Here is a 20,734-nt window from a genome sequence, read left to right as displayed (position 1 = left end):
CTAGAGGCTTTCCAAATTAGAAAAGTATTGACTCAAAGATACACTAAGAACAGATCCAACCCTGCCATGAGAGGGCAGCTTCAGGTAGCAAATTGTGGGCCAGTTCTTAGGAGCAGCACAGCAGCCCGCAACAGGCACATACCCCTATCGCCACCTTGTAGAGAAAGGAGATCAGGTGGCACCATTCTGCTTTTTCTCTTCCCTTTCTAATTGAAAAGGGTAAAAGAGGAAGGGATCTGAAAGGGCAGGAAGTGGGGTGGTTTTCATAAAGAGTTGAAGCGGAGAGGGCATTGCTTGGTGCTGTGCTTCAGAAAGAATACTGTCATAGGCCAGCACTAAGTAATATGTGCTTGTACATCAAGAAAAACAATATTGTATCATTTGTGTGAACATAGTTACATAATCGCAAGTTAAGAAAACTAGTAGCCCACTAGCTTTCAGATTAGTGATTTAAGTTTTTGTGATACCAGGACAAAGATTTCACCAGGGAACTTTCATATTTGAAAATCTCAGCTCATGAGAGACTTGTTAAACAAATTGTTAAACATTTGATTCAAGGCCTAAAGTGTGACTGTTCTGTATGCTCCTTATAGATATCAAAGTGAGTCAGCTGAGCTGATTCATTGGCTTCAGTCAGCAATGGATCGCCTGGAGTTCTGGACACAGCAATCAGTAACAGTCCCTCAGGAACTGGAAATGGTCAGAGATCATCTCAATGCCTTTTTAGTAAGTCTCAACAAGAATCTGAGCCACTGTTAAATGGCTAGTTGGAAATCCTGTCATAATGCAACTCCCTTGTATGTTATGTAGATGCAATGTACAGTATATTGGGTGATACTCTAATGGTACATATGTGCAGTCAAAGAATGCATGCCCAGAGCAGCTGAACTCCTGCTTCAGCAGTATGGGCAGTTGTTTATGGGTATGATTTTTGCTGATCTTCCTTTCCCAGAAGCACTATGTGCAACCTGCAAATATGTTCCTGAGGGTTGCCTAAACCTCAAGGACATATTTGCAAGTTGCAAAGAGAGCTTCCAGGGGAAGGAGAGATCAGCGAAAATTTCTCACACACCCTATGAATGACCACTCACACTGCTGAAGAGGGAGCAGCACAGCTGCTGTGGCCATGCATCTCTTGACTACATGCACACAACATGAATTAGGATGTCAGCCACTGTGTTCAATATACTATCAGCATTAAATCAAAGAGCAATGGCGACTGTTTATCCAAAACTGACACCTTCCTTGCAGGCTAAATGGCTTCCACCACCACCGTAGAATCATTGTTAAAGCATTGTACTCTCATTTTTCATAGTAGAAAATTAAGCAGTTTTGAAGGCATTTGCATTCTTAGTACAGAATTGCAATATTTTTGTGGTTAAGCATGGTTTACATAATTTAGTTATGCCAAATTACAATCTTTTCAGGAATTTTCAAAAGAGGTTGATGCCAGGTCATGCCAGAAGTCTGCTGTTTTGAGCACCGGAAATCAACTCCTCAGACTGAAAAAAGTGGATACTGCAGCTTTGCGAGCAGGCCTATCTCAGATTGATAACCAGTGGACAGAGCTGCTCACACAAATTCCTATTGTACAAGAAAAACTGCATCAGGTGGGGCAGACTTAGCTGTTACAGTTAAACTTGAAGAAAAAGAAAGGTTACAAGATGTAACTATGCAGACTTATATAAAAGTATGGTCAACTGAAATTAATGAGTTGTCCAGATGATTTTAGGATGGAGTTCCACTAAGCTAAATTACAGAGATTTCCTTTTCATTTAATAATTACTTCCAGCAAAAATATATGTGCATAGCTTTCTTTTAAAAATGCTATCCACAAAAGCAGCCCCGCTGCTTACCTCACTCCTGTGCCTTGCTCTTGAACATTGCCTCCCTGCATGGATCCTGGGTTCTTGCACCTCACTAGCTCTACAGTGGTTGCCACTGACCCATGCCCAGTTGTAGAGGGAATGCAAATAGGCTTGCAACATCTGACTGGGAGTTTAGACAAGTCATAGCAGCTATGGTAAATGTGGCAGTTATAGTGTATAACCCTATAATTTACAATTATAAGTACAACCCCTGCTAACTGGGCGAAGAGGCACCTTTTTAATGTGGTGATGCCTTTTATTTAGCAGGGGGAGAGTAACTGGCCATATCCAGCCCCAGCACAGTACCTCCAGTGACTGTTAGGGATGTGCATCAAACCAGTTTGGAGGCCCTTTATGGACCTCTGAACCGGTTCAAAGAAATGGCGGTTCTGCCGGTTCGAAGGTGACAGGGTCTCCCTTTACAAGTGGGGGGAGGGCACACTTACCCCTCCCACTGCTTTCCCCCCACCAGCGTCAGTTTTTTTAACAGCCCATTGGGGTGGCAGCACACCTCCCTGCTGCCCCGTTGCCCTTGTCTTCCGGATATGACCAGAAGTTTCTGACGCGCCTGCACACAAGCGCGTCAGCAACTTCCGGGCAACGGGGCAGCAGGGAGATACGCTACCACCCCAGTGGGCTGTTAAAAAAACCAACACCGGAGGGGGGAAGTGGCGGGAGGGGTAAGAGCATCCTCCCCCCACTCTTAAAGGGAGACCTCTGCTGCCTTCGAACCACCCTGCCGCGTTTCCGTGCACATCCCTAGTGACTGTTGCTGGTGTCCATCTTATATTGCTTTTTAGATTGTGAACCCTTCAGGGACAGGGCTCCGTCTTATTTATTATTATTTCTCTATGTAAACTGCTTTGGAAACCTTTTTGTTGAAAAGCGGCCTATACATATTTATTGTTGTTGTATGGGTTTGATTGTGCTTGGCTGCCCACACAAGAGTTTAATGATGCTAGGGGTCAGGTAACTGGCTAAAAAGCAGTGTTTGTCAGAAAGATTTAAATGTTATAAGTAAGAGCTCATATATACATTATAAATTTTATACATTGCCAGCCCTCAGGGAATGGAGGCAACAATTGGACTCAGGTGGGTCCCATTTACAGATGTTTCGCAGTGTGAGGCCAATTCGCCTGAAAAAAATATACTATGCTGGTCTGATAACATAAGACATGAGCTGAACTGAGTCAACAGTGTGATGCAAATGGGCTGATCCTAGCATGTTTATTTGGAAGTAACTTCTGTTCACTTCAGTGGAATTAACTTCAATGTATATAGCTTTAGGATTACAATCCGAGGCACAAAAGCTGGTGCCATAGTAGATTGTATTATCCGGAGTATCATATTGAAGATTCATGAAGAAATAATATTACTCTTCCTACCACTGATAAAATCTCACCTGTATACTATCTTCCGTTACAGGAACCAGATTCCAGTAAGAATGTTTCCAAGTTGAAGAGATGTAAAAAGGATAATAATTTATCTAGAATGCATATCAACTAAGAATGTCATTTCTCTTTCAGTGTGTTGGATAGTTTCATTATGGCCGGGGGGGGGGGGAGGTGTTCGTGTTCCATGTCTGCATGCATTGTAATGCATGATAAAAAAATGTTTCACAGCATAGCAGAATTAGTAAAGAAGCCCTTATTCCATGAATTTTGTTATTTGAATTTCATTAAGCTAAATCATTTGCAGCTTCAAATGGACAAGCTTCCTTCTCGCCATGCCATCACAGAGGTCATGAGTTGGATTTCATTAATGGAAAACATAATTTCTGACGATGAGGAAAACATTAAAAATGTTGTGGGACATAAAGTTATTCAAGATTATCTTCAAAAATATAAGGTAACAGATTGGGGACATTTGGAAAATATTCTAAATATCAGTCCAGGGATAGGTTGATTATAATTGCAGAATTATGCTTCATGTTTTGTGTATACAGATGAGTTCAGATGATAATTACTGAGTTTTATGTCCTTTTGCCATTACAGATAACATTTATTTATAAATTCCAAGCACTCCCAAAGAAGTGAAACTAGTTTTTGTATAAATGATTTTTGTATACCAGATTCAATATTAGATTATGATTTGGAACCTCATGATCGAGTGAGAGGGTTTGAGGGCTGGCGGCAGAGAAGGCAGCAGAAGCTTGCCTTCCCCACAGACAATCCACATGGAATTGCTGGGAGCACAAATCGTGCACCCAGTCTGCGGCTGTCATGGGCAGTGCGGAGGTGTCGGGTAGGGACGTGTTGTCCTGCCACTGGAAATCCCATAATGCACTGAGTGAGTGTGAGGTGCATTGTGGGGGCCCCCCCCACCCAGTGATGGGCAGCGCCCATCAGGGTTTCAGTGCTAGCTGATAGCAGCCAACTCTTGACACAAGGTCAATTAAATGGGGTTAAGGGAGTGCTTGCTCCCTTAACCTCATTTAACAGTCCGGCTTCTTAGCCAGGTTTAATGCCAAGGCACAGCTGGGTGCCGGTGGTTCCCGCGGGCAGCCAAGCCTGGGTTTAGCTGCCCTAGCCTGGTCTTGGCTGCTCATGAGAACAGCCTCATTGTTTTTTTCTGGGTGAAGTTTGAATCATCATGTGCAGAACCTTGTACTGTTCTCTTGTGTCTTTGTAGCAGGGGCCTACTTTTGAGAAAGACTGACATAGTCCCCCTGCCTTTTTCCCCCTTCAACCTGTCTCAGAATTCAGTAGTTTAGCCATTGTTAAGTCAATGGGTTATAGAAGTCAACACTGTTGTCCCTAGCCTGCTTCAAGGAGCTATGTTCCCAAATCCATTGTTTAAACATTACAGTATTGATTTGGGCAAAAGATGATATAATAACATTAGAATCTTATTAAAACATTGATCTATTGGAACATGTACAGTAATGCCTAATGGTTTTGTTTCTTTCCCTTGTTTACTAGGGTTTTAAGATTGATGTAAACTGTAAACAGTTAACTGTGGACTTTGTTAACCAATCAGTACTACAAATTAGCAGTCAAGATGTGGAGAGTAAACGCAGTGACAAGACTGACTTTGCAGAACAACTTGGAGTGATGAACAGGCGTTGGCAGGTCCTGCAGGGTCTGATAACAGAGAAGGTAAATAAATAAACCTTAGTTTTTAAAGGGAAGAGCTGAAGGAGAAACATTCCGCAAAAGCAGACATACATGATGAGAATGGCACATTTATGTCTACTAGCGCAAATTCTAAAGCAAAAAAAATAAAAGTATGTTGTTATATGATGATCCTCTGTTTCATTTCGTCTTGATAGAAAACTCTAGGAAAACTCTGGCTGAGAGAGAAAGTATTGCTCATAAATTAAAGGGAAAGGCAAATTATGAATGCCTTTGGGGGGAACACAGATCATTATTTATGTATCACACAAGTACTGTGGGCCTACCAGTGTTCACTCACTTTCAGTGATTAACTTTGGAAGAAAGGAAAGAGCTGACAGTCAGTCTTGCCAAGAAGCCATATCCTCTCATGGGGAAACTGATTTCTAATCCCAGATGAATTTGAAGCTATCCAGTGCTATTATAGGCAGCACATTTTGATCTAGAAACGAAGAAGACTGTATTGACAAGGAGTGCATATATTAAAATATCATAATATCTGGACCTGTGGTGAACCATTTTTGCACCGTTACGCATCAAATATAATGAACATAAGAAGAGCCCTGCTGGATCAGACCAAGTGTTTATCTGGTTCAGCTTTCTGCCTAACAGTATCCAGCCAGATAACGCGAGAAAGCCTACAAGCAGGACATGAAGAAAGCACCCCTGTTCTATTTTATGTCCATGGCATCTGGCATTCAGAGGTATGCTGCCTTTGAACATGGAAGTTCCACTTTAGTTATCATAGCTAACTGCTGTACACAAAGTTACCACGTTCTAACTGCTAACAACACAAAGGGGTCATCATACAGTCTCAGATTCATACATTGACAGCCCCTTAGAAGCGCCATATACTCTGTAGAGTGGCAGCTAATCTGTGGGTGGCTTCACATGTCCTGCTGCAAGTCAGTAAACTGGGAAAATGGGGAAATATTGAGAGCATGTGCTCACCCACTTTTTACCTACATTTGAAGTTGAGCAGAGAATCATAGGAGAACATCAGCTGAATCTCAGGAATCCAGTATGGGAACTGGACTTGGGCAGGTTCAGATGCCACACTCACCAGGAGCACACACTCTCAATTCTCAACATTTTCCCACATGTTCCCAGTGTACTGACTTGCAGTGGGTCATGTAAGCTGTGTCAGCACATTTTATCAACAGTATGTGTCAGCACATTTCAGTCAAACGAACAGCACTTGACTTGGACTTTAAAAACCGTTAGTTGAAATGGCCAGTGGACTTTTTAATTTTTGTTGCTGTTTCTGGTGTTTTATAATTTTGACCAATATTGTTTTCTACTACTTTCTTAAAACACAAGGACCAGAAAGTTTGTTGTTTTTAATAAAAGTGTAGACTCTTAGTTTTTTTCAAGTAACCCACTGGCTGCCCAGATGTACCAGAGAGGTATGTGTGACTTGTTTTTGTTGTCCTCTTTTGTCAGCTTTTATTTCAAATAAGATTTCAGCACAACATAATCAAGGATAACAGATATAGGTAGGTGTGTGTGTGTGTGTGTGTGTGTGTGTGTGTGTGTGTGTGTGTGTGTAATTGAAAAAGGGGAGGGGGGAAAGAAGGGAAAAATAAATAGATCCTTTATGCACAACGATAACATAATTTTAAAATAAATTTATATTTTATATCCCGCTCTTCCTTCAAGGAGCCCAGAGCAGTGTACTACATACTTAAGTTTCTCCCCACAACAACCCTGTGAAGTAGGTTAGGCTGAGAGAGAAGTGACTGGCCCAGAGTCACCCAGCAAGTATCATGGCTGAATGGGGATTTGAACTCAGGTCTCCCCGGTCCTAGTCCAGCACTCTATAATAAAATACAACCTGACAAAGAAAAAGGGCGGGCGGGGGGGGGGGGGACAACAACAACAGAACACCTTCTTCTAAGGATATATACTTTTTCAAAGCAAACAATTCATTGAAATTCAGCCAAATTGCTGAAAATTCCCCTTATTTACCTTTCCATGGGGATGGGGGGGAAATGCATTTCAGATGCTGACAAGGAATACATCTCAGTTATCCACAGTTCAGGAGTAAATTTGCCCTTCCAGCAACCCCCCAAGCATAAAGAATCCACAATTTTTGATGTAATGCTAGATTCAATATGCTGGAGGTGTACCCCAACAAAACAAGAACATCCTTGACAGGCAATGATTGCTGCAAAGTTAGATTAACAATCTTATGGATTTCAAGCCAAAATGGAACAATAACCGCACAGGACCAACCCATATGCATAAGTGTGTCCTCATAAAAATTGCACCTCCAACATCTAGAAGTCTTCAACCAACCCTCATTAAACATTCTCCGAGGTGTTCAATAAGCATGAAATAAAGGTTTCTGCTGTATTAGCCTCATTTTGAGATCCAAAGAGACATGTTTTACTGCCTTCAAAGCAACCTGCCATTGGTTTAATAGAATATGGTATTCAAGATCATTATTCCAAAGATCTCTGATATAATCAATATCAATCTTAACAATGTCTTTAATGTCTGATAAAGCAAAGTTACAGGTTTAGGTGCATTCAGTAGCTGTTCCAGGTCTAATACTTGAGATGGAGTTTCAAAAGCTGTGATCACATCAGGACCAAAAAGTCATGCTAATAGATGTTTCAGCTGAATAAACTGCCAGCTAGCATTTAAAGATAAATCAAACTCAGCTTTCAAGGTTTCAAAACATTTGAAAAAAGCTTCAGAAGAGATCAGCTGATCTAATGTAATGACATTATGGAAGGCCAAGTTAACCCCCTCTCCCCCCCCCCCCAACAAAGATTTATGAGCAATCTTTAAACAGGCATTCTCTCACAACGTAAGCAGGGATCAAAATCATGTCTAGAACCCAAAATTCTCCGCACATACCTTGCAACTTAACACAGGTAATGACCTAGATCCACGAACACATGATGAACCCAGCACCTGCCAAGATTTCAGTGGGGTCATATAATAACTTTTGAGCTGTGCCCAGCAGCCCAAGGTGTAACTGAAACCCGAGACTCATTGTTCCACTCTAGGACTGAAGATACAATAAATGCCCAGTAATAAGCTTGAAAATATGGAAAGTAAAACTCACCTTCTTCAATGGGTAGTTGAAGTTTACAAAGTGAAAATCTAGGCAGATGTCCTTGCCATAAGAAGTCATTAACTAATGTATACACTTGCTTAAAATATGAAAAATGTATAAGAATTTTCTTATATCTCTTAGAATAAATCTCTTAGAATATATAGGAGCCTCAGTGTTAGAGTCATCTTAATTACATTTATTTTACGCCAAATACTCAATGGAAGTGTAGCCCACCAATCTAAGACATTTTTCATTTGATCCAAAAATATGGAAAAGTTTAAATTAACTTATTGAGAAAGCTTCCTAGAGATTACTGTGCCTAAGTACACAAGAGACTCTGGACACCACCTAAAACCCCAAACCTCACAATAATCTGCAAGATCTGTAGAACCTCAAGACATCAAATCTGATTTACCCCAGTTTATGGAGTAATCTGATCAATTACCAGACCTTTGAACCAAAGAAATAAGATTAGAAATTGAGAACTCTGGTTTATCAATAAAGCATAAGATGTCATCTCCATAGATAATCAATGTGCTCAGTCCCTCCAGTGTAATACCCTTTATGTTGTCAGGATCTCTAATAGCACAAGCCAGAGGTTTTAATCCCATATTGTGGGGAGAGAGGAGATAGAGGACATTTCTGAAGTGTGTCCCATTCTAACCTAATTGAAGGGGACATTAGACTCTTGGTGATGGACTTCTTGTGTTTCACTTCTCTGTAGCTAGTGTCAATCAGACTAGGCACCACTTTTGCATGGGAGCAAGTTTCCGTTCATTCTACACAGTGTGTGGTTCCTCCCTGAAATACAACTGGTGGAGTCTAGTTAGAATATTGGTGATAGCACTGATAAACTCTCAGTTTGTGCTTTCTCTAGCAGCTGAAAAGTGTATTTGCTCCTTTTAAAAATTGGGCTCTCTGCTGCTCATCCCTAATAGTTGCACAAGTGCAGAGGGCTTTCAGTTCCAAGCTGACATTTAAAAAGTAATAAAGAAGAAGAAAACCATGGCTATGGTTGCTTACTTTTTCTAGAATGAGATTCCCTTATTTGTGTGCAGGATTGCAGTCTGTTTGAATTCATGATAACGATAAGTTTTTTTAAAACTTGAATGAATGAATCAGTTTTGAAGCACTTTTCTGTTGAAATAATTAGTTACCTTAAATATATGTGTAAATATTTTATTTAGAAAATATGCATTTATTTTTACAGATTCAGTTGTTGGAAGGTTTTCTGGAATCTTGGACAGAATATGAAAATAATGTTCAAAGCCTGACCACTTGGTTTGAAACTCAAGAGAAGAGATTGAAGAAACAACAGAGAATTGGAGACCAGGCTTCAGTCCAGAACATCTTAAAAGACTGTCAGGTAGCATTCTGCTTCAAAACCAAATAAAATTATCTATGATACAAACTAGTAGAATAGACCTAACCTTGAATCACCGGCCCACATGTCACACAGCACTACTACTTGGGCATTTCTAGTCAGCCTGCACTGCTGTGGGTGTCTAAGGAACATAAGAACAGCCCTGCTGGATCAAGTCCAAGGCCAATCTAGTCCAACATCCTGTTTCACACAGTGGCCCACCAGATGCCACTGGAAGCCTACAAGCAGGAGTTGAGGGCATGCCCTCTCTCCTGCTGTTATTCCTGCAACTGGTGTTCAGAGGCATCCTGCCTCTGAGGCTGGAGATAGCCTATAGCTCTCCAACTAGTAGCCATTGATAGACCTCTCCTCCATGAAGTTATCCAAACCCCTCTTAAAGCCATCCAAGCTAGTAGCCAACACCATGTCTTGTGGCAGAGAATTCCACAAGTTGATTATGTGTTGTGTGAAAAGGTACTTCCGTTTGTTCGACCTTAATTTCTTGGCAACCAATTTCCAGGGATGACCCCTAGTTCTAGTATTATGCGTGTGAGAGAGAAATTTCTCTCTATCCACTTTCTCCACACCATGCATGATTTTATAGACCTCTGTCATGTCTCCACACAGTCGTCTTTTTTCTAAACAAAATAGCCCCAGGTATTGTAGCCTTGCCTCATAAGCAAGGTGCTCTAGGCCCCTGAACATCTTAGTTGCCTCTTCTGCACCTTTTTCCAGTTCCACTATGTCCTTTTTTAGATTTGGTGAGCAGAATTGTACGCAGTACTCCAGGTGTGGCTGCACGGTAGTTTTGTATAAGGACATGATAATATTAGCAGTTTTATTTTTAGTCCACTTCTTAATTATCCCTAGCATGGAATTGGCCTTTTCCACAGCTGCTGCACATTGAGTAGACACTTTCAATGAGCTGTCCACCACGACCCCCAGATCCCTCTCCTGGTCCGTCACCGACAGCTCAGCTCCCATCAACGTATACTTGAAGTTGGGGCTTTTTATTCCAATGTGCATAACTTTAGACTTGCCAACATCGAACCACATTTGCCATTTTGTCGCCTACTCACCCAGTTTGGAGAGATCCTTTTCAAGCTCCTCATAATCCATTTTGGATTTCACTACCTAAAAGAGTTTGATGTCATCTGCAGATTTGGCCACCTCACTGCTTACCCCTACTTCTAGATCATTTATGAATAAATTAAAAAGCACCGGTCCCAGTACAGATCCCTGGGAGACCCCACTTCTTATTTCCCTCCATTGTGAAAACTCTCAGTTTATCCCTGCCCTCTGTTTCCTGTCTTTCAACCAGTTACAATCCACACATGTACTTGTCCCCTTATCCCATGACCACTAAGTTTCCTCAGGAGTCTTTGCTGAGGAACTTTGTCGAAAGCTTTTTGGAAGTCCAGGTATACTACGTCAACTGGATCACCATGATCCAAACACTTGTTGACACTCTCAGAGAGCTCCAAAAGGTTCATGAGGCAAGATTTACCTTTGCAGAAGCCATGCTGGCTGTCTCCCAGCAGGGCCTGTTCTATGTGCTTTACAACTTTATCCTTGAGGATGTTTCCCATCAGTTTGCCTGGAACGAATGTTAAGCTGACAGGCCTGTAATTTCCCAGATTGCCCCAGATATCTTTTTGAAAATCGGTGTTACATTTGCTACTTTCCAGTCCTCCAGTACAGAGCCTGATTGCAGGGATAAGTTATATATTTCAGCAAGGAGGTCGGCAATTTCATGTTTGAGTTCTTTGAGGACTCTTGGATGGATGCCATCCAGCCCTGGCGATTTGCTATTTTTCAATTTTTACAGACAGTTTAGAACATCATCTCTTGTCATTTCTATCTGACTCAGTTCTTTAGCCTCCATCCCCGAAAAGCCTGGTTCGGGAACAGGTATATGCTCAGTATCCTCTGCCATGAAGACGGACACAAAGAACTCATTTAGCTTCTCTGAAACCTCCATATCCTCCTTAATGATCCCTTTCACTTCCTCATTGTCTAATGGCCCAACCACCTCTCTGGCAGGTTTCCTGAATATGACGTATTTAAAGAAGTTTTTGTTATTCCCCTTGATACTTTTGGCTAAATGTTCCTCAAACTCTCTTTTTGCCTCCCTTATTGTCACCTTGCATTTTTTGCCAGAGTTTATGTTCCTTTCTGTTCTCTTCATTTGGACAGGCCTTCTAATTTCGCAAGGAAGTCTTCTTCCCTTTTTTGGCTTCCTTGACATTACCTGTTAGCCATGCTAGCATCCTCCTGGACTTAGTGGTACCTTTCCTCCTTTGGGGTATACAGTCTAACTGGGCTTCTATTGTTATGGTTTTTAGTAAACTCCATGCATTCTGGAGCAAATTGAATCTCCTGATTTTCCCTTTCAGCTTTCTTTTCACCATACTCCTCATCTGGGAGAAGTTTCCTCTTCTGAAATTCAAAATGTCTGTGTTAGACTTCCTTGCTGATTCTCTCCCAGCATGTATGCTGAATTTGATTGCACTGACGTTTCAGTGGTCTTGCGCAAGAGCACAAGTGCACAAATACTTCAGTAAACCCACACTCCAAGAGCACTACTTAGATTGTTTTAAGTGTTAATAGTGCTCCTGAAGTGCAGACATGCTGCCTTAAATATTTGCATACTTAGGTAAGACTGCCAAAGCTCCCTTTAAACACCTGCAGCAATGCAGGCTGATTACAAACAAACATGTAACTGTGGTATTTCTGATTAATCATTCCTTAATCCAGGCCAGCTCTTAAATAATGCTTAGCTACAGTTTAGTCCATTCCTAGACAGGGGGTGGGGCAGACAGAGAACCAGCAGGAGAACAGAAAGCAGTCTGCATTTGCCTTGCTATACTCAAGACTTCCTTCATTAAATTATTAATGTTCTTAATTTTACTACACTACTTGATCCATGTGTGCTCCAACCCTTCCCTCCCTGGATTCTACAGTAACAATCCCCAATAGGTGGGCCACTGTCTTTAAGAGAGGAGAAGGTATACTTTTGTATGAATCATTGTCTTTGAGAAAGGAGAAGGCATTACTATTTGCGGGAATGCTAATTTACAAATAGTCATACTGACAACAGAACAAGATAAAATATATTATTAAAGGGCTACTTCCAGCAGTTTGCTCATTCTCTTTAGTTTATAAATAGAGCACTTGCCAGCCTAAGAATCAAATGTTCCTTTTCTACTTCCAGGCCTGTTCGTCTACTTCTAACATGGCACATACGTTTCATTCTTGTTTACATGATATAGCTCTCTATTCTTTAGACACAAGTAAGTTTATATGACTTCCTGTTTCCTGCCAGTATGGCTAAGGCCATTTTCACATTTTGCATTGATCATGTCTCTTATTTACCTACAGACCTAAAATGGTTGTAGAATAAATGCAGAACCCATTTTAAAATCTTTTTTTCACATTTGTATCATTAGCAAGTGGGTCGTCCTATAGTGCAGGGATTTCTTAGATTCACTTGTGAAAAAACCGTATCAGAGCATACCCTGGGCAGCTGGCCAAGTGCTGCTTACACCTGATCACTCTTGATTAATCATTTCTTTGTGCCCATGTCTCTATCCTGATCTGAACTGTCTACACTACTGTACCTTGGCAAGGCTTTCTTGGCATACCATAGCATAGAGATATATCCTCTGATTACATCCTTGGTGTTGAGAGTATCTCATTCCTTGGCTCTGACCAAGATTCCAGACCACCCTGAAATCCCATAGTCTTTTCCTGACCCTCTCCTATGTGCCAATAGACTGAGATTAATTATTTCTGTGCTTGGAAAATTAATAATTCTTTCAAGGACTACATTTTATATTTAGTATTACAGTTTATTAAAACATTCCAGATTTTCAAACATTGAAAGGAAGAAAATATCTAGAAAACAATGTTAGGAACAGGTTGGTGTCATGAGTCTGAACATTCCTGTATTGTTTTTGGAATGAAGGAAAAAGGAGTGTGTGTGTCTGTGTGTGTACACATGCACGCACACCTGCACGCTCATTGGATTTGAACACCCAGTAGCCTTGGTGAGCAGATATCCTGATTCCATTTTAAGAGATGACTGACAAACAGTAGTTTCTTTTTATAAGGAAAAAATTCAGCTGATTCTGAGCTAATTAAGTGATCAAAGCTCTGTCTGTCAAAAAGTTATAATTAATTGATGGAAAATTGGTGGAAAGCATACTTAAGGACAAAATTGTTAAACATATTGAATAACAGGCCTTGTTGAAGGAGAACCAGCATGACTTCTGCAAGGGCAAGTCTTAGCTCACTAACTTTTTGGAGTTCTTTGAGAGTGTCAACAGGCATGTGGATAAAGGTGATCCAGTTGACATAGTATACTTGGACTTCCAAAAAGCTTTTGACAAAGATCCCCATCAAAGGCTCTTGAGTAAACTTAGCAGTGATGGGATAAGCAGACAGGTTCATTTGTGGATTGGTAAGTGGTTCCTAGCATGGGGTCCTTGGTCCCAATCCTATACATTTACTCAGAAGTAAGCCCTAGAGAAATAAATTGGGTCCCCCCCCCTTCTATGCTTTGCTGAGGGGCTGAGAGGAAGTGGGGAAAGAGAGCCCACATTCTTGCCTAGGATCTCTGCTGGTCCTGATTACTGAAGTAAGCTCCAATGGAATCAATGGACTTACTTCCTTGTAATTTATTCCAAGCTTTACTTGAGAGGCTTTACTTTTCCTTTTGATGGGGGTGGGAGAAAGGGGCAGAGGGAGGGGAAAAATGCCCATAAAAGGAGAGGAAGGGGAGGGATGTTTAACTATAAAACTGCCAGAGTGCTCATAGACTCTCCTTATTAGGCAGTAGGCACCTATATTCAGAACCAGGAAGTCATTCGCTAGAAATTGCCAGGGCTTGTGCCTCCCACCTTTGGCTTCAGAATTCTCAGTGGGCAAACTTAGTTATGTTCTTAGCTAACTTTCCCCTACATATTTCCCCTGTTATTATGGGGATTTCCAACAATAATTATTCAAAAACTACTGGATGGGTGTTTTTCAAACCAGCAAAAGGCACTAATCCAGTATGGAGTTGAGTTTTTGAGGATCAGTAAAGAGATATTACAAAATTTTAAATACACATTAAGCACGAGCAGTGAGAAAGGGCAAGACAACCAACAGGGAGAAAGCCTTAAAAAGCTTACCTCCCTGCAGATGACCGAGGACTCCTTCTTCAGTGGGTAGATTGCCCTCCCAGACTATTACTGGCTGCTGCCTTAGCCTTGGAGGGTCGAGGTGCCGGGATGGGTCACCCTGTCCCACAGAACTCTGTGTGAGTGTACAGTACATTATGGGGATCCCACCCTCCCTTCCCCTATTCTCCCCGAAGCTGGCCAGGATCCTTGCAGTTTGCCGGCCATGGCTGCAAGCAGCCACAGCTGGAAGACGATCACAGAAACGAGGTTAGGAGAGAGCTCACTCTCCTGACCTCATTTTAAAGGGTGGCTATGGAGGCAGGTTTGCCACTGTGGCACTACCATGATCAGGTCTGATCCCGGTAGTACACACTCGCAGGCAAAACTGGGCTACGTTTCCTTAGCCCGGTTTTGCCTGCGCATGTGATTCATTGAGGCTGTTTATATGTTCGTGCAAAACTGGGCTAAGGAAGCCCAGCCCGGTTTTGCACGTGCGTGTGTGCCACTGGGATCGGGCCCAGTGGAGGTACACTCACCTATGGAGCTTCCCATTAAATGAGTAGGAGCAATTGCTCCCTTAACTTTGTTTTTTGGATCATCTGTCAGCTGCTGTTGCAAGCAGCCACAGCTAGCAGACTGGAGTGCTCTTGGGGAGGGGAGGGGGAATCCCCATAATGCACTACGCACTCATGCAGTGCATTATTTGAGCTCCAGCAGGTGGGGTGGCGGGCCCTGGCAACCTGACCCTCGGAGCTTCTGGCAGCAACTGGAGCTCGTCTGGTTGGGCGATCTGCCCTGCCAGAGAAAGGGAACTGCTCATGTGCAAGGAGCTCTTCAGGGCTTCCTCCCCGCTAACCCTATTGCCCTTGCTCACCGGTCCTGAGAAAGGGCTCATTGTCTGCCGTGAAAAAAGGTCTCCTGGGTGTTTTCCAGATTACATGCTGCAATGTACTCACAACGTTTCCACTAAGTGCCGCTCTGTATTGCCCATGTTTCCACATCAGTGTTGCTGCGTTGTCAGCAGGGTGCCGTTCATCTTTCCTATGCCTATGCCAGGAAAGTAGCTGTATTTTTCCATTGTAGGGAGCCTTGCCCCACATTTCATGCATTGTAGTGTGTTGCAGTATGGGCAGTTCCTGGCCTCCTCTGCCCTTGCTTGCTTCCTCTGCCCCCTCACCATGGGGAGAAAAATAGGCAGGGAGAAATCTCAGCTTTTCCATCCTTCCTCCCCACAGATCCCAAACTCCACACCTCTTTCCTCTTCTGCTTGCTTCCAATATAACCAGGCTGGGAGTTTTCTAGCAAGTTGGAGAGCTGGAACTTCTGCTTTGAAATCACCACCCCCACCCCCAGCACAGCTGTGAGCAGTTACTAGGGGGAATGAAAAGGGGAACACAGCTTGGGAGGAGAAGAGAAGTAGGTCCTTTCATGTTCCCCAGCCATGAAGTTATCTCCCCCACCCCTTTTGTCCCTCCCACACATCTGACAGAGCACATTTTAGGGGAAACAAACAAGGGATTCTTTAAAGGCACAGCAATTGTCTTTTGCACACTCGCAAGCCACATGAAGTGCTCTCTCGCTCTCTCTCACGCGCTCGCTCACTCTCTCGTAGTCCCATTGACTGCAGCTGAGGCATTCTGGAAGCTTACATGCCACATGCACTCCATGGAAATCCCCCCTTCACATTTGGTTGGTTCTTTACTCCTTAACGACACGCAATTCAGGGGACTCCTCCAGGAAGGGCATCATTGCCAAGGCACCCTCTGCTGGTGCTTCTCTGTCCAGTGGGAAGCCTGCTTGGTTGCCAGCCTGCCTTCTTACCTGCAGAGGAGGATGGAGACTGACCAACAAGGATTTGGGGATCTGTGTGAACGTCTCTCCCACTTCCGCACGTGTTAAGCTGGGGGATTAAAACCTGCCCTGGAGGGTCCAGCCTCAGTCATTCTGAGTGTCTGATCACTTCCCACTTTTAAAAAATTTTCTGTGGTTAATGTTTGCACAAAACTGGAATGATGCAAGACAAAGTTAGTTTTTTTGTTTTGGAACAGTGCTTCTCCCTGCTGGTAGATTAGTGCAAGACAGCTGAGAAGTTACCAAAAAATATATATTATGCCACACACACACCCCGCAACTCCACTGACCCAAATGGAGCAGGAGAAGGGGCAGATAAACATGTTTCAAGGAGAATAGACAGTCTTGACTTGAAAACACGTTTCAATGGATGGAAAATATGAGTGGCCACCAGCTGACAATGAAGCATTGAATAATGCTTTACTCTCAGTTTGAAACCATTGTACTATTCCATCACACTTTGCCCAGGGCGCTTTCCAGATTACACCCTAGAATAGCAGTAAAATGCTTCGACTTGGCAGGATCGTATTGAAAATGATCCACAGAATCTCAAACTCCTACAATGGGACAATACAGCTTTTTTTCTACAATAGACTTGCAACCTTGTAGCACTAAATCGCAAATATAAAATCTGAAGTAACACATCGAAAATGTGAACAGCACCTTGCTGTCAGCGCAGGGACTGTGGTGACACAACACAGGAAGTACGGAAGCACACTTTGCAGATCTGTAGTGAAACTGTGCTAAGGGTTAATCTGGAAAGCACCCAACACTTTGAAACCCCTTTTTAAGAGCTAGAGGTTTTAACTGTTATAGCTCAGCCACTTGCAACTAACATTAATCATTCATCATTTGGAGGGTTGGTGCCTCTTGTTCCCTAGTTAATGTGTGTAAAATATCATGGGGATTGAATGGATAGTTTTATTATTATAAGCAGTGGAATGTTCAGGGCTTATAATGGTGGAATGTTGAAAACACTCCTCATCTTATACTGGCATGGGTGTGCCAATGTAATTGGCTCAAAAAAGGTAAAAACAAAAACAAACAACCCACTAAGTGTAATTTAGCACTTGATCCAATGGTCACCTTGCAGACATCCACAACTTTATACAGTTTATGGCCCCTGTGGACCACTATAGCTAGAAGATACCATGCATGCCTTGGAAAGATAATGAGGAATATTTTTTTCTAGATATTTAAGCTTTACTGTTTGTCCAGCTAACCAGTGCAAAAGTTACCGTTTCATGTGATCCAATTTTCCTTAGATAGTTAAAGGCAATCTCATTTTCCACACTAAATCAGAAATAAGGAGGACACTTTAACTGAGTTATGAGACTGAAAGGATCAAAATCCTTCCTCTGCCAATATTTTTGGCTCTTAGTGTATTTCTGTCCTTTAATCTTAGTCCAGTTAAATTTTTATTTATATATTTACTTGAACACTTTGTTGTAGACTCAGCAATACAACTGTTCTTGACACTATGAAAGCATAGTTTAAAACATATTTAATTTGTAAATCTAAGAAAGAAATGTTAATCGTAAAATCATTCCAAAATGAAAAGCTAAAGGAGAGCAAAACTTTGGTTTACACTTTTAGTTGTAAAAAATTGATAGTGGAAATTCACAGTACAACTATTATAATGAAAAGTCACTCTCTCTTAACTTCTGGTGTTATTTTACTTTATTTTATTTTATTTTAAAAGAGAATAATAGCAGACTACTTCTTGGAACAGTTTTTGTTAGAACAGAAAGATATTAAAGTACTTTGCACGTTGAATGTACTATTGAAGTGGAAGAAGATGATGATGCTTAGTCTAATTTTTTTAGTAAACTGTTCATTATTGTTGGTGGATTCAAAGCATTAAAGAGTTACAGGAATTCTCCATTAATTTTCGGGGGAGTACCTTAGCTAGTGAATGTGTTTGAAAAAATTCTGTAGTTGAAATTTTTTGCATGAAAATGTGTATTTCTTTCAGGAACTGGAAGAGCAAATAAAAGCAAAGGAAAAGGAAGTTGAAAAAGTAGAACAGAGTGGACTTTCTTTAATACAAAATAAGAAAGAAGAAGTTTCGGCTATTGTCATGAACACCCTTAAAAAATTAAACCATTCTTGGGCCAATTTGGACCACATGGTAAGCACATATGGCTGCTTAATGGAGTTTCACACCACTTGATGCAAGCACTGGACTCAAGATTGCAGGAGATGTAGGATTCCCAAAACCTCATGAAATGTTCCTGCAGGGGTGGGAAATATGGGAGGAGGCAAGCAATTTGTGTCTAATAATTTATTATTATTTCTTGTTTACACAGTCAGACTGGTGTTATTGACTAGTTTGTTTTATTCAGACATCGAGTCCTTCCCAAGGACCTGGGGTGGCTGAATTTTATTATCAATATTGTTCTTGTTGTTATTATAGATATTGCAGCAGAATTTATTATTGTTGTTGTTATTGTTATTATTAACATTGGTCTTGGCAAGGGGTGGTAATCAGAGATATATCGGACATGGTAATAAGTAAGGAGATTTATGACAGGAGGAGGGATTCTTGTAAAAGAGGGGAAAGCTCACATATGGGAAGTTTGAGCTGAATGGTTCTTCCAGCTTGTTTGGGGTAGACAGGATCGTAGCTAGAATAACAGACCTTGGCTGGACATTCTAGAGGTCACTGCAGTGTAGGTGAGACTTGGTTTATGTGGAACGTAATGTGCTGTGTTATTCACTCTTCCCATATCCAGATACCAAAGGCAGGTTCATGCACTTCATCAGTGTATGGCTAGTGAAAGCACAGACTCACATAATGCACACACCATGCAGAGGATGTAGTTTGTATATCAGGTGTTCATACATGTATCCGTACCACCTATACACCTGATACTTGCAACCCTTCCACCTCTTTTGATTTATAAGAATAGGAAAATTTGAAGGTACATTGTTTGTATGGTGGCAGGCCTGGGTCTGTCTCTCTAGTATACTATTGCTCAGGGCAGCTAACTAAGTCAATAAAACCAATACACTATAAAAACAATATAAAATGGATAAAATAGAAACGAAAAACAAATCCCAGTTAAAATCAAAGTTTAAAATTACAAGTTAAATGTTTAAAAGTTACCAAGTTAAAACCCATCCCGATATTATAATTACAGCTAAAATTTTAAAATGCCTCTCTAAAAAGATAGGTCTTTTTAGACAATTTCTTAAAGATCCTAAGGGAGAGAACATGGCATAGCTCTTCTGGAAGGGTGTTCCAAAGTTGAGAGGCCACAACCAAAAATGCCATCTCTAGCCCCTGCCAATTGGATGTCTCTTAGTGGTGGGGCCATGAGCAAAACCTGGGTTACCAAATGGAAAACTCTGGCAAGTTCATATGTCCAGATGCAGTCCAACATATACCCCAGCAACAAGCAGTGTAGGGCTTTAAAGGTCAAGACCAGCATGTTGAATCTAGCCCGGAAGCACACCCGTAACCCATGAAGCTGCCTCAGGATAGGTGTAATACTTGTGAAGTGACTCACACCTATGAGCATCCTTGCAGCAGCATGCTGGATCAGCTAAAACTTCTGAACAGTCTTCAAGGGTAGTCCCACATAAAGCACATTGCAGTAGTACAATCTGGATGTTACCAAAGCATGAGTGATTGAGGTCAGGTCTGACTTCTCCAAGTAGGGTTGCAGCTGGCTGATAGAAGGCACCCCTGCACACCGCTGCTTGGAGGGTCAACATCAGGCCCAGAAGCTGCAAACTTTGTCTTTCAGGGGGAGTGTGACTATGTCCAGGACCAGATTTACCTCACCACTCGGATAATCAGTTTTACTGACCCAGAGTAATTCTGTCTTATCTGGATTAAGATGCAGCTTGTTTGCCCCCATTCAGCCCAGCACAGCCTCCAAAAACTGATTAAGAATGTCCACTGCCTGCCTGGTATCTGCCAAATTGGTGAACTATCTCTGAGTACAGATATTAACAGATTCGATTGGACTATGATATACAAGCTGGGTAGAGATTAGGCTCCTCTTACATTCAGCAGAGCTTTCAATGTTTGTGCAAACTTCTGGTACCAAGTTCATAGTCCTGAAAAAGTATGTTTAAAAGCATTAGCTGACATGATGGTTAGCTGTCCATCAACACTGTAGTGATGAAGCCTCTGCTGAATGACTTTAAACTGCTTCTGGGTAGCAGTGCAGTGCTCCTTTCCATTGTCCCAGAAGCAGTTTAAAGTCATTTAGCAATCTAAAGTCCCTGTCGTTGACAAAGGGCTACCTGTCATATTAGCCACTGAAATATTTGAAACATTTGAAAGCATTGTATTC

At 41.8% G+C, this 20,734-nt stretch overlaps 1 protein-coding gene across 19 annotated transcripts in view; it reads left to right on the top strand.

The window, feature by feature from the left end:
- SYNE1 (spectrin repeat containing nuclear envelope protein 1) overlaps positions 1-20,734 on the top strand; it is a 575,028-nt gene that overhangs the window by 442,623 nt on the left and 111,671 nt on the right. For all 19 annotated transcript variants that reach the window (XM_053292895.1, XM_053292839.1, XM_053292877.1 and 16 more), the window contains 6 exons: positions 594-726; positions 1,428-1,610; positions 3,567-3,716; positions 4,790-4,966; positions 9,259-9,414; positions 18,403-18,558. In XM_053292895.1, the coding sequence (XP_053148870.1) occupies positions 594-726; positions 1,428-1,610; positions 3,567-3,716; positions 4,790-4,966; positions 9,259-9,414; positions 18,403-18,558 (955 nt within the window). The remainder of the gene's footprint in view (positions 1-593; positions 727-1,427; positions 1,611-3,566; positions 3,717-4,789; positions 4,967-9,258; positions 9,415-18,402; positions 18,559-20,734) is intronic.

Source organism: Hemicordylus capensis, chromosome 1, assembly GCF_027244095.1.
Source record: "Hemicordylus capensis ecotype Gifberg chromosome 1, rHemCap1.1.pri, whole genome shotgun sequence".
Lineage (NCBI taxonomy): Eukaryota > Metazoa > Chordata > Lepidosauria > Squamata > Cordylidae > Hemicordylus > Hemicordylus capensis.
The sequence above is the reverse complement of the archived record's forward strand: the minus strand, read 5'-3'. Positions and strand labels throughout refer to the sequence as shown.